Below are 14,255 nucleotides of genomic sequence, written 5' to 3' on the forward strand. Positions count from 1 at the left end.
AAGTTCTAAACTGTGCCATGTCGGAAGCTTGCATTGATGATATCATCATGGTAGATACCACCGAGCCTTAGTTTGGGTGGCACAGACCTTGCCACTTGTGCTGAGGAGCAGGGTTCAATTCTGAAGAGCATCAAAGCTCACTTCAATTACCGCATATATAAATCCACCATTTAACAAGCAGTGGCTCAATCTGCCTAGGGGTTGGGCTCCGACCTAGGTGGGAATGGGGTAGTTATAGGGTTGAGGATGGGGAACAGCTCGTCCTGCTTCTCAAAAAAGAAATTTTAATGGTATATTTCTTCAATAATTTCAGGAGGTGGAAGCCAGATCCACCCACACACCCGTGATCTTCTATTAGCGGTTACCCTGCTATAAGGGTTATGGGCTGCCTTTCAAATTGTATTGGGCTAGCAAACAAATTATTTTTTGCACTTACCGTGATGGCCATTTTTCACCAGACTGGTGTCTCCACCAGCAGTTCTGGTTTATTCTTTCTCTTTTCTTTTTTGCTAATCTAGTAAATTTGTGATACTTGAGCAAAATCTTAATTTTCATGAATATTGAAAGAGCATGGACATAGTTATGAGCATAGGCTCTTTCATGAATGCCACTTCAAACTTATCCTAACAAATGAGGACATCAATTTGCTAAAACCTACATAAAAGTTTGTGACTAAATAGATGATGAAGAACGTGAGAGAGCTCCTACATGTAGGATGGGCACAAAGCTGTTTGAGGCATTACGCAACAGCTATATCAAGTTCAAGTATTATGTTGTAAAAGAAATAGTGTCTGATCTCCATACATCAAAGGTTCATTTATCCCATGATGACAAGCTAGGCAAAGGTAATTGAGTAATATATACCCATACAGAAAAGGAAAAAAAAAAGATCATTGCAGCACGCATGTTTCCGAAAAAGAAAACAAGAGATCAATGCAGCATGCATGTTTCCACATCCAAACACAGCTCTTCTTAATTTTTTTCAAAATTTCCTTATATATCCCCGTCTGTTTTTTCAAGTAGACTTTCTAAATGCTTCATAATTTTCTTAATTTTCCACTGGAACATATTGAAATAGATGGAAGAGAAATGCCCACAAACAAACATGTAACTGCCAAATTTTTGAAAATTTTACCTTCACATATACAATTAAATTACTTGAGTATATTCAGAATTCTACAAGGCACGGCCTACACATAAGAAATCTAACTTCACAAGGAAAACATGTTATTAAACACATATCTTACCGACCTTTGCACACTCATTTCGAGCCCGATTCCAATCTATTTGCTGATAGGGACAAGCATATAGCTCCTTCCTCAGTGATAAAACTGTAGGTGTAATTGGACCCACAAACCTCTTTCCATATATATAGGACATGGGCAAATAAACCATCCGGCAGTGACACCACATTCGTCCTGTGAAGCAAGAGAAGTTAACATGGCAAAACTTGAAGAATTCAAAAATTAAACAAGTCAGCATTAGATATTGCACTAAGGAATGGTCCCAATGCAAGGATAACAGTAAAATTTTTGGACAGATATAACAAGCGGCATGCCTTCCATTATGAATACTCTTGCCTGCATTATCTAAGGTAGCAGACCTCATTTTTTGTATTAATCAGGAAAGAGAACACTATGAATGCAAACTCAATTCAACTCAACCAAGCCTTAACCCCAAACTAGTTGGGATCGGCTACATGAATCTTTATCCTCCATTCCGCTCTTTTTGAGGCCACACTTTCTGAAAGATGTAGGGATATCAAGTCAGCATTCTTTACTATGAATGCAAAGGAAAGGAAAACAAATTTACTGATTTTTTGTTAAAAAAAGAATGATATGTCTATCAATTTCTTCAAGTACAGATATTAAATGATATATATTGGATCAAAGAAGAGTTACGAAGAATGGAAAATTCATTAAAGGTTGATAAAATTATAGAATAATTGTCATATATCTTCATATATAAAAATTAATTACATGTTCCTGGTTTCTATATTTACTCAAGTGAATTCTTTTTAATTTACTTGATCTTTTGGACAAGATATCAGCTATCACACCAACCACTTTGTTAGATCTATGGCCAGTGGCCTATGGAACATACTTAAGAAAAAGTTCGTTCTGATCTATATGCTATCAGAACAAACAGAAGATATATGTAGACAAAAGAGCAAAGGAACATGTTGTAAATATCAACACCTTTGGTCCTCAATTTTTATGAAGGAATATTTGTAAACTCGATAATTAATAAGCTGCCTCACAAACATTGAAACAAAATGCATGATCTTAAGCAAGGTCCGCCGTACCGGTATCGGTCGGCGTACCGGTGGCGGCCCGGACCGGTCCGTACCGGTGGCGTACCGGTCCGAACCGGTCCCGTACCGGTTCAGTACCGGTTCTTCAACAATAAACTACCGGTACCGGATTTCACGCTGATCCGGTACCGGTCCCAGGCCGGACCGGTACGTACCGGCTGGTACGGACCGGTACGGCGGACCATGATCTTAAGATTTCCGGCTGTAAAAGATGACATAGTATCATACCAACCTTCATTGTGCACAAAGGAAATAAACTTGTGAATCTAATTACACTACACTGAGACAGTGAACACTTGAAGAGGTGCCCATTCTCTCTGGGAGTGCATAAGAACTCTTAAAATATTACTACATTGGTGAGCAATGGCTTCAACACCCAAATCTGGCTTCTCTTGTTGATAAAAAGAAGCCAAGATGTACTACTTATTTTGCATTCCTATACATATAATACTAATCTAATACTAATCGAAATTGTCACCAATAACCCCTTCCGGGAGAAATAAAAAAGACAAAAAAAAAAAAATACTAACAACAGATTGGGGGGGGGGGGGAATTAGAGAGAGAGAGAGTACCCGGATGAACAGGCAGAACATATGGGAGTAACCACATCTCTGGGGGTAGTGGGTTGTTGCCAGACCATTCAAACACTCCAAGTACCTGCAATTATATCAGCACAAGGACATCAAAAATTGCTCCTTACAACTGAAACCACAAGCTTTGTCAATTAGATGGATGAAAGGATCAGATTTATTACAGAGAGCCAAAATTTTCCCCATGATGTTATGGCCGTCGCACCACCATGGTCTAGAATCCAAGTTCGTGCTTTTTGCATTGCACCGTCTCCATCATCAGGTCCTTCACCCAGCAACCTCAACGTAACATATGTCAAGGCTGAACCAAACATGGTGCTGTGGCCTTCTATATGCAAACCCCAGCCACCATCTTTGTTCTGCAATATAATTCATTAAGTCTTCAATATATTGAAGCTTCAGAACCTCTATGTAACAAAGAACTGCTATACGAAACTGAGGAGGTTTTTAATTGTGGATGCCTGATGATTGTAGAGGTAACGGCGAATCTCCCGCTGGTGCTCCGGTGATAAAACAGCATTTAATGCCCCAGAAACAGATAAAACTATAATCTGCACCACAATAAATCAAACACATAAAACAATTGTTATCATACAACAAAAAAGAGGAATATGATGCCTTTACGCCCCACCAACTAATTCAGCAAGATGAATGAAATGCATATTCTCATATTTCTTTTTCCTAAGACAAGTTGACAGAAGGGCATCAGCCTGTAACTTAGGAATAATGCAGAAACAGCATGTTCAAGTTAGAGACAGAAATGATCCAAAAATCTTCATTGTGCAGTATAAAGTATCAATGCTGCCTATCAACATACACCAACTGTACAGTATTACGATTGAATATGTTCCAGATGGGAGCAAATACCAAGCCAGGCATAAGGAACATTGGGCCGCCATAGTCCCCAGGCCAGTGTCCATCATGGGCTTGGAGAGTAGAATAACAGCTAATAGCCCTTCTTAAAGAGGTCAATACAACTTCTTCTGTAACATCTTCATGGTCTTCTAGCTTGATGTTGGGGAGGTTTATTTCAAGTGGATTCTCCTTTGCAAACTGCATTAAGAAAGTTAAAAAAGAACAATATCAATACCTTCAAATAAAGGAGATGATTGGAAGAGAGGTGGGGGGGCATTTTCCATCAGAACACACTTTGCTGTCCAAACTCAGGAGTTCCAGAGTCATTCTTATCTATTCAAAAGCTGGCAAACTTATATGCTAATGCAGTATGATTTGGCATTTTTAATTATGGAAGACATCCTAGCAGTTAGAGAGTTTTAGCTGCAGAACTAGCATATATAGATGACTTGAAGCGAGTATTAGCAAATTCTACTATCATAACGAGTCACAGTGTAGCAATTTGTGTAATCATCAGAGCAATATTGCGTATCATCAATCCTTAAGTCCCAAAGCTATCTCTGACATAATTATTTCAACATCAGTTAAGTATCATAGTAGGGAAAAACCCATAAATCTCAAAATAATTTCTAAAGTTTCAGAAACAACTTGAATCCCAAAATAACTGTACTGGGCATCCTAGATGCTTTCCTCGCAATGATTTTTAATGGCCTAGACATAAATTATGCAAGACGACCAAATCCAGTCATGTAATTACAAGCGTCAGCTTACATGACCAAATAATTTTCAACCTTCAAACGTATATGTAGGTCTTCTCGTTCCATTATTTCTTAGTCTTGCATATTCTTCCATGAATTATAACGAGCTTGTGAGGGATATTCTCAAGCCATTCATTGATGAATTCTAAATTCACAAATATTGAATAAGAAAAACCGCATATTTGGATCTTTTAACTACTTCTGTCAACAATCATAGACAACCAGCACATATTTTTACCTGCCCCAGTAAAATAAACATTAAAAAAAAAGAAGAAAAATAATAGTAACAAACGGGACTTCTTTCTGTTATTATACCTGCAATCGCATGAGGAGATCAGCACTGTGCTTCATCTCAAAACGATGCTCCCGAAACAGCTCACGGGCCTTCTCGACTGCAGCAATCTCCTCAGCCGTGCCTATATTCGGATCAAATTCCCACAGCTGCCTCCCTGCATGGTTGTTTGTCGTCTTCAGCCACGGGCTGCCGCCCTGCGCAATCTTAAGCCTCCACATTGCCGGATCAGGAGGAAGAACTGCGGGAATCCATCCATTCAAACAATCAAAACAAAATCCGATGAGAAAAAAGGTTCAATATTAGGGCAAAAACCATATATAAATCCATCGCGCTTCAAGAAAGAAAAGGAACAAGTAAAATCCTTTCAAGAAACAAGTAAAATCAAGAAATAGAGAGAGCGGGGACCAAGTAAAAATTTCCTGTCCGATTTCAATGGGCAAATCAAGGAGAAGATATGCGCGAACACAGTACCACCTTCAAGATCGAGATATTTTGATGGTGATGAGATGGAAAGATTGGAAAACAGAGGAGTGCAGATTAGGGTTCTTCCGTTCTTGAAGGTATCTTGGAAGCTCTCTCTGGCCCACGGAGGTGGCGGTGGCGTGGGAGCTTCCTTCAGTCTTCTCCTCCCATCTCTGTTACCGTTCTTGAATGCATCTTGAAAGCGAAGTCATCCAAGGGGAGACTGAAGAGCGAAGTCGGGTGGGAGGAAACATCGGCCTGCGCCCAGGATTGTTTTATCTCGCATCCGGGCGGTCCAACTGAAATCGGGCGGTTTGAGGGACATCGCCCGCAGGTGGACTCCCCGCACCCTCGCCGCACTCATCGGATTCCTTCCACGTGATCCTGTCCCTATCACGTGGACAGCATGGGCCAACGCAATCGAGCATAGAGATGAGCGAAAATAAATGAAGTGTATCGAATAAATTGATAGACGTGATATTACATCCAATGAAAAGGTAAGAAAATTGCGATGCACGACAGCACAAGCATCAAAGTTCGTACCTAATATTACATCGGAGAAAGCTGACAAGTCGGCCTGTAGCTCTATCATCTTTTAAAGGAACGTCTTACCTACTCGATGGGCACCAAGTACCAATTAAATACTCAGGATGGCACGACCACAATTCCTTTTAATTAATTTTACAGCACGGGCGGGCACCGGCTGCCTATTTAATCGTACCTTATATTAAATGAACGATTCTTCTCCTAAACAAATATTGCTCGTCTCTATTTTTTTTAATTAAATTTAAAAAATAATTAAATTAAAAATATGTGTATTTTAATTATTTTTATTTTCAGCCTCTTATTTATATTTTTTTCTCGTTGATGAAGACTAAAATAGGACGGATATATGTTGTCTATCCACTTCTCCATCTTTAAATTTATAAAATATCATCTAAATTATATTTTTTTGATTTATTTGTCCATCATCGATTCTTTAGTGGTCTTTCTTTTTGTACCTGGTTCTTTGATTCATCATTATTTACAGCTACTGCATTATTTTATTTTTTGATTTGATGCATGGTTATTTTTTCATTGCTAGTTTTGTCTTGTTAAAATTCATTTTATGGTTTAAGAACTGTAATGCATACTTTAGTTATATTTCAATAATATTATCTTTCTATTAGATAAGTTATCCAATATAAAGATGAGATCTATGGTGAATAATTATAAGTATATAGAACGACAAATATTTTGAATATTTGTAAAGAATATTTTATATAATATACAACATGATAGATGAATGATTGAATAATATAGCTATAATGTTTACTATATCAATCAATATAAATATGTATGTTATTACTTTTAGTGCAACAATTTTTATATTTATTATATTTACATTGCATAATGCCAAATTTTACTAATTATCTAAAAATAATTGATACATGACAAGAAATAATATAACATATACTAAATGATTTGTTATATTATTAATTATCATATACATGCTATAATATCATAATATGTACTAAATAATAATTATCATAATATTTTACTAATAAATTATATTAAACAAAATATACTTTGATATATTAAAACATCTATTGTAATATAAAACTGCATAACGTAGCATGTGGTATAGAAATTTAACTAAGGCATCCAAGAAAAAAAATTGTTTAAAATGCATTTTACATAGTCTGAAAATTATATTATTATCATCTTATCTCGAAATAAAGGGTATGATATACCACAAAAAATATCATGGAGTGTCCTACGTAGCTTTTCCTTCCAAGTCCACACAGTGCTGCCAGAATGGCAAGCCACATAAGAAGCCATACAGTCTACAACTCCGTTGGCCTTTCTAAATATATATCTGATCGGAAAAGCCACCTCATCTCTGCCCATCGTCCAAATATCTCTAGTCAAGGGGTAGTCCTCCATACCGCTCAGGCCACTCTTGATCCATCCGATCACTATGTCCGGGTCACCCTTCAGTATGATCAAACTAACCTGCAGGATACACCTTGTGATTCCAGTCCCGAGCACCCCTGTCGGAGAGGGCGGAGTGCCAAAACTGCCACCACCCGAGCATAAATTGGCATAAATTTTTCTTTCAGTGGACATAAATTGCCATGAATAACTTCGGTTGGGCGAACGGCTTCGACTTTGATGGAAAAGTCATTAGTTATGAAAACAATTAGTACGCATCGACGAAAGGTGGACAACTGTAACAATGAACAACTCTAATCAGTTCATAATTATGATAGCCCTATGTTCCTAACTGTATTTGCACCGCGCTCTGTCCACATGAATTGACTCTCATGCTGAGGACGTACTCAAATAGTTTTTTCATAAGAAAAGTCATAAGTCAATAATTATTAATATTAATTGTAGGGAATCATCCATCTATAAACTTAGAAATTTTACACGCATGAAATTTTTTGATGCGAAACAGCTGTAGCTGCATGAAAGCTAGAAGATAGCAGTGTAGCATGTGACCACGGCTGGAAAGGCAAACCAGAATCCCGTGAATGCGTGGTGGGAATCCGGACGAGCCAAAAATGAGTTAGTTGGAACACGGCCGGAAAGAAGAGAGGCGACCTGCAGCCGGTCTTTTCCCTTCCACTTCACAGCCACTGGCAGTCGAGCTCACGAGAGGAAGCCAAGGCATTGCCCTTTTGACCGCCTCTTCACGATGCATGCCCCTTCGGCCACGATTAATTAATTTGTCGATTTGAAGAAATGGCTCGTCATCGGCTCCTTTAATCTCTCTCTTTCCGTCTTCACAACTTGTTAAATAATAGGAAGGAGATATTGCAGGGAATGATGTATGATGCGAAATACAAATAATTTGTTTCTGATGGTGCAATCAGGTCCACATGAGTCCACAATCTTCGGCCATGCGACTTCCGGTGATCATATATAATTGTTGCTATAAAAAAAAAAAAAAAAAATCAAGTTCTTGAATAATTTTGGATGGTGAAATGCCTATTGAATCAAAAAGAACAGAACGCATCAGAATCTAGTCATACGATTAATGTAAGCTAGTGGGCCGCAACGGGTGTGATCCTTTCCCACTCCTTTATAACGGCTTCACGGGGCGGATTCCATGCACTGCGCCTCCAGTGTATCTCCATCTCCAACATCCGTCCTTGCCACCCATATATTACCAAATACCACTTCGCTACGTGCATTAGAGAAAGTCGGAAACCCCACAAAGAAGACATTTTGTTATTATTTTTTGGGCTTATTATGGATATTCCTCCCGGCAGCTCCAGGATGGATGCAAGAAACGGTTCAGATCTGGCCGCCGCGGAAGTCAACTCCTCCTCCGTCGCCGTGCCTTTGCTACTGAACCCTGCATACGCCCGCACCAAGTCCATCGTGCACGACGAGCTCCGCAACTTCCGCATCTGCCTGAAATGGTGCGCCCTCGACCACTCCTCTACCGGCGGCAGGGCCGCCTCCTACGCCGTCTTCGTGGCCCTCGCCGTCGTCCTTCCCGCCGCCACCTCCCTCTCCGTCCGTCCCCCTTCCTCTGCCGCCGCGTTCCACTTCAACCAGCTGGTCCAGCTCCCGGAGTCGGGCCTCGCCGCCATCTCCTTCCTGACCCTCGCCGCCTTCTTCCGCCGGCACGGCCTCCGGCAGCTCCTCTTCCTGGACGGCGCCCTCCGCGACGATTCCGCCTTCGTCCGCCGCGGCTACCACCGGGAGCTGGACCGCGCCTTCCGCCGCCTCGCCGCCATCCTCCTGCCTTCCTTCTCCGTGGAGCTCGCCCACAAGATCCTCTTCTTCTCCTCCGTCTCCGTGTCTGCCCGGCTCCCTTTCCGCGGGCCCGTCCCCTGGAACTCGGTGGCCTTCGTGGCCACACTGGCGTCCTGGGTGTACCGCACGGGGGTGTTCCTGCTCGTCTGCGTGCTCTTCCGCCTCACCTGCGAGCTCCAGATCCTCCGCTTCGAGGGCCTGTACAAGATGTTCGAAGACGACGAGGAGGAGAGAGCTGGTCGGAGGAGTGGTAACGCCTGGGCCATATTCAGGGAGCACCTGAGGATAAAGAGGCAGCTGCTGGCGATCAGCCACAGGTACCGCATCTTCATCATCGGCTGCATGGTCATCATCTCGGTCAGCCAGCTGGGGGCTCTCATGCTCGTCTTGGCTTCCAAATTCCAGAAGAACTTCTGCAACTCGGGTGACCTCCTGGTATTATATAAGATTTATTTACCTATATATAATCTATGCATACATCAAACAGCTCCCGTCGCTTCGCTAGCTAGAACAACAAGGAGCTGGTAGGGAAACTAATATCTAAAACCAATTCTACGTACGATTATTCCTTGCTCTCCTTATAAATTACAGGTTTGTTCGGCGGTTCAGATCAGTGGCTACTTCATGTGCTTGCTGGGAGCCGCCAGTATCACGCACAGAGCTCAGAGGGCCGTCTCGATGGCCAGCCGATGGCACGCGGTCATGTCATGCGCTCCCCGCCGCACGTCGGATGCATCGCAGCTGCAGAAGCAAACACGAGCACTGCCCATAAATGAGCTCCATGCATCGGATCGTGACTATGAATGCAACCTATCGAAAGAACCCATCATGTATTCTTCCTCCCATCAAGATACTTCTTCCGAAAGCCGGCAAGCTTTGGGTGAGAACGGAGCACTCCGAGAACTGCATAATGAATTACACATAACAGCAATATTTGATCGACTAATGATTTGAGCTAATGGTTTTGAATGCATGCAGTGACGTACTTGCAGCATAACGGTGGCGGCATCACGTTGTTTGGTTTCCCGCTGGACCGAGGATTGCTTCACACACTCTTTGCCTTTGAAATGACGCTGGTCTTGTGGATCCTAAGCAAAGTAGTTGTGCTTTCCTGATCTCTTCCATTGCGTTGGGGAGAAGCTGCAATTTGGGTTAATGAGTATGTACAATATATATGGATGAGAAAAGAAATAATATATATGTATCGGGATACAACAGAAATTCTTATAACTGGTTCTCAAATATCCGCTTTGGATATCAGAAGATTTATTTTGAGAAGTTTAGAACCTTGGCTTGGAGAAGCTGGTTGCCTGCAGAATACCGCTGCATGCATCCTAACTTGTCGTTGCAAATAGTTAAAAAACGGAAAAGAGCTGTGAAACGGGGGTTCAGGGCTTTGATGAACAACCCCTGCATCGATCTGTTCCCCTTTCACCTCCCACCAAACAATGGCTATGAGTTTTTGCCCGCTGAAAGGCCTGCAGGTAGCACAAGCATCAGGCTGCTCGGTCCTGGCTTGTTACAAGCAAGATCAAAACCAGGATGAACTCAACACGAGCTTAATTACAAATTTTCAACCTCAGTTTGTTTCATCGATCCGTTTATTTTTGTGAGCCCAGACTGCTCCGGCGTGCCTCGTTTGTGAAACCAGCTTTAAATAAGGATTGAGCTTGGGTCATTTCTTAATTAGATAAGCTTAATCAAGCCTCTTCATGAACAGCTTGATTCATTTCTACCTAAAAAGATGGCAGATTATTCAGGTTACTCCATCATTATAGAAATGCCCAGGAAAGCAGCATGCTAGCGCATAGACCGTGCATTTACTTCTACTGTAAGATGTGATCATGCCCTCGCACTGTCTAGTAAATGAAAAGGAAATAAGTACAAGCTACATGGACTAACATGAGAAGTATACATACCAAAAGTACTCCAGATATCAAGTTTCCAAAAGCCAAACCCCTTATCATTTTCTTTTATAGATATTCGTACCCAATAAGAGTATGCACCTGAAAATGATAAAAAGCATGAAAAAATCATAGGTACCAACCGAATGGTAGGTATTATTGGTATACACTATTTTAGCATCCTGGCACCTACACTAATACTTATTTTATATCGAAATAGGACGATAACGATGGTAGAATCCAATTTTGATGGTTTTTGCATCCATGCCAAATACCATATTTGATAGGATTACAACTATCCATCAAATACTCCTTCCTCCTAGAAAAACCAAATGAATCAAACATACCAAGCAATAATGCATGTATAAACTTGTGGATGAGTGTTTTCACACATGCCCATAAATGCAAAGCTTCATTCATGTGTAAATTCATGGATATTTCTATGTAATATTTGCTAAGCCGATCCGAACCGTACAATTGGGGACGTATTAATTGAACCAAACTAATAGAGAATTGGATTGTTTTGCGGGTTGGTTTAAAACTTAATACGAAGCGCCCTGAACCGTTTGATGCCGAGTAGAACTATCCAATTCTAATTGATTTCGAGTGTTTCGATTCATTTGGCCGGCCAACCAATTAGTGTTTATAAAAACCCTTTCAATCCTCTATTTAATCCCCAATTTCTAACATCGTTGATTCCTAACCCCCCCCTCCCTCTCTCTCTCTCTCATTACCATGAAGGATCTTGCTAATAGCCTCTACCTCAAAGACTCTCCTCAACTCTCTCTCTCTCTCCCCCTCTCTTGCTCGCGTTGCCATGCAAGATCTCATCGACACCCATGATAGCCTTGGGCTCCTCGACCAAAGCCGCCACCACCATCATGTCTCCAGTAGCCTCCTATAAGATGTTAGACCCCCACTTCCCTCTCTCTCTCCTTCCCTCCCTCTAAATTTAGAGCAAAATTCTGGATTGGATGAATTGGCAACTAATTAACACCAATGCTCATACTGTGTTGGTATAGTGTGGTACTGTGTTGTACAGACCAAATGCCTAATTAGTACTAGTTTTATGAACCTTATTTATTTGTATGATTGCAACGAATGCATGCATGTGTGCATTATATATATGCAAGCAAGACTTAAATACACTCAAGTAGATCTCTATAAAGATTTGGCCAATGAGCGTCCTACATCAATGACCTGATTCATTGGATATAATCTACTACCTCTAAACTGCTTGACCATCGTGAGCAATGGTCACGAATATTTTCACCATATTAACCAAATCGATATCTAATCTACAAAATAAAAATAAAAATAAAAATGATACTAGATCTGCAAACTAAAAAGGAGGGTGTAATTTTATGCAAAACCTTTTTTCCAGAAACATTTGATGATTTTTCCAAATAATTGCAAAATTTATTTAGTTGGCACGATGAAACAAAGTTAGATGATTGCAAATATTGGATGGTTAGATAAGCGGGAAAAATAAAAGAATTGAAGTCAATTATTTTTTGAGATTTTCTTTTCACCTCCAACGATGTGAATAACTTGACCTTAATAAGTTATTTAGCCTCCATTCACGGAATAATCATTTAAGTTAAAGTGCTTATGTATCCTCAGATGAAATAAAACTATGCAAACTAGATAGGAATAATTTGTTGATGTTTGGCTGAATAAACCTTCCATTCAATTGGAGCTTTTTGGACAACCATCAACAAAACAAGGCTAGCGAGATTGCAGCCTTCAAAACACTATACATACAGTTTTGACGCATCCCATCAATATTACCTGGATCTTATAATTACCAAATAAAGTTGATCTCTCAGGGGCTTGATTGATTTTAGATAGTTCATTTTCCAGCCATTATCATCCACTATTTGGTACTAATTATAGTATGCTAGCTTGCCAGACTATTGACACGTGCGCATGCACAATCACGGGCCAGACGGGCCGCCCAGCACACTCGGCCCAGCCCGAGATGTAGTAAGTTAGAGCACTAAAAATAGGCAGGTGGAATGGGCCTGGGCTAAAAAAAGTAGGTCGGATCTAAACATTTAAAAATGACCCGATGCAGAAATATATATATTTTATAGGTTAATTATATTAACAAATTGTATATTATAATGAAGTAATAATATATTATATTGCCGAGAGTAGGAGGGAAGGAGGAAATGGTGCCTAGGATTGATTTTTTTTTATTTTTTTTTCAATTTTTGATAGAAAAAATTTGTTAATATATTATACTAGAGGAGCATGAATGCACCCAGAACAATCCAAAACAAGAAGCTGATGCAGAGAGAGAGAGAGAGAGAGAGAGAGAGAGAGGGACAACCTTAATACCCTATGAAAGAAAGCTTCCAAAGTGATGAACGACGCAATCCGGCCTTTTAAGATTAGACCGGGCGGCCTGATCTGGAGATAGGCATCGGCCCTAATTTATACTGTAGAGCCCGGCCCGAGCCCCGTGTCTGAACAGCTCGCCGTGAGGTCACGAGGCCGGGGTCCTATCTTCTGTGCCGGATCGAGGCCACCCACAGAGGGAGAGACGAGGGGCAGCATGGTCGTCCTAACCTTCTCTCGTCTTCTCCCCCAAACCCCATCGCCTCCGCGCGCCGCCCTCTCCCGACCGGCGCGCCACGTTCGCGGCCTCATCCAGATTCGGTCACCACCGTCGTGGCCCCCTCCACTCCTCTCTTTCGCACCCGTCCGCCGCCCGCCTCGCTCCTCAGCCCAAGAAAACGGCGGCGCATCCGAAACCCTAGAGGAGGAGGATGCAGCGGCGGGGGAGGAGACTTCTGGAAAGAAGAAAGAGGATGAGAAGCAAGCCGCCGCCGCATCGGCGACGCCGTCGGTGCCAGAGGAGATCAAGGAGATGATGGAGGCGAGGAAGAAGTCGTCGCCGGCGCTGGATCTGTGGGGAGGGGTGGCGGAGGAGGTGAGGGAGATCGAGTGGCCGGCGTTCGGGAAGGTCCTAGGTACCACCGGCGTCGTCCTCGCCGTCATCGCCGGCTCCAGCGTCGCTCTTCTCACCGTCAACGCCATCCTCGCCGAGTTATCCGACCGGGTCTTCGCCGGCAGGGGCCTCCAGGACTTCTTCGGATAAGACTACTCTGGCTCCCTTCGTCCCCACACTCTCTGCTCAAATTTTGATGTTTCCCTCCTTTTTTCCCCACTCCCCTTCTTTCATCCTCCACTTTCCGATGTACATTATTATTTTTCCGCTAAAAATTGAAGTTCGTAAGACTAAAATGATCATTTGATCCTCTTCTTACCAATATGAAATAGTATCGTTCACAATTCCCAAAAGAAAGAAAGAAGGATAGA

At 41.7% G+C, this 14,255-nt stretch overlaps 3 protein-coding genes across 6 annotated transcripts in view; 2 read left to right on the forward strand and 1 right to left on the reverse strand.

The window, feature by feature from the left end:
* The window catches only part of LOC103712248 (cycloartenol synthase-like), a 32,001-nt gene extending 26,362 nt beyond the window's left edge, over positions 1–5,639 (reverse strand). The window contains exons 1-7 of one of the 4 annotated variants that reach the window (XM_039129785.3): positions 5,287–5,639; positions 4,833–5,050; positions 3,772–3,957; positions 3,366–3,455; positions 3,069–3,263; positions 2,887–2,971; positions 1,252–1,418 (exon numbers count right to left, since the gene is read on the reverse strand). In XM_039129785.3, the coding sequence (XP_038985713.3) occupies positions 1,252–1,418; positions 2,887–2,971; positions 3,069–3,263; positions 3,366–3,455; positions 3,772–3,957; positions 4,833–5,030 (921 nt within the window). In that variant the 5' untranslated portion in view covers positions 5,031–5,050; positions 5,287–5,639. Of the gene's footprint in view, positions 1–1,251; positions 1,419–2,886; positions 2,972–3,068; positions 3,264–3,365; positions 3,456–3,771; positions 3,958–4,832; positions 5,051–5,217 lie in introns of all 4 variants that reach the window. The other 3 variants (XM_089926611.1, XM_089926612.1, XM_089926613.1) reach the window with 3 other exon arrangements.
* A 2,667-nt stretch (positions 5,640–8,306) lies between these two features.
* On the forward strand, positions 8,307–10,251 carry LOC103712264 (Ras guanine nucleotide exchange factor K). Its single transcript, XM_008798741.5, has 3 exons — positions 8,307–9,459; positions 9,616–9,904; positions 10,003–10,251. Exons 1-3 carry the CDS (start codon positions 8,512–8,514, stop codon positions 10,137–10,139), a joined length of 1,374 nt encoding a protein of 457 aa, XP_008796963.3. The 5' UTR covers positions 8,307–8,511; the 3' UTR covers positions 10,140–10,251.
* A 3,134-nt stretch (positions 10,252–13,385) lies between these two features.
* Positions 13,386–14,159, forward strand: SECE1 (secE/sec61-gamma protein transport protein). Its single transcript, XM_008809685.6, has one exon. The coding sequence runs from the start codon at positions 13,489–13,491 to the stop codon at positions 14,032–14,034; it is 546 nt and encodes a 181-aa protein (XP_008807907.3). The 5' UTR covers positions 13,386–13,488; the 3' UTR covers positions 14,035–14,159.
* Positions 14,160–14,255: the final 96 nt, after the last annotated feature.

Source organism: Phoenix dactylifera, chromosome 12, assembly GCF_051530095.1.
Source record: "Phoenix dactylifera cultivar Ajwa chromosome 12, Ajwa_hap1_PhDact_Kaust_v1.1, whole genome shotgun sequence".
Lineage (NCBI taxonomy): Eukaryota > Viridiplantae > Streptophyta > Magnoliopsida > Arecales > Arecaceae > Phoenix > Phoenix dactylifera.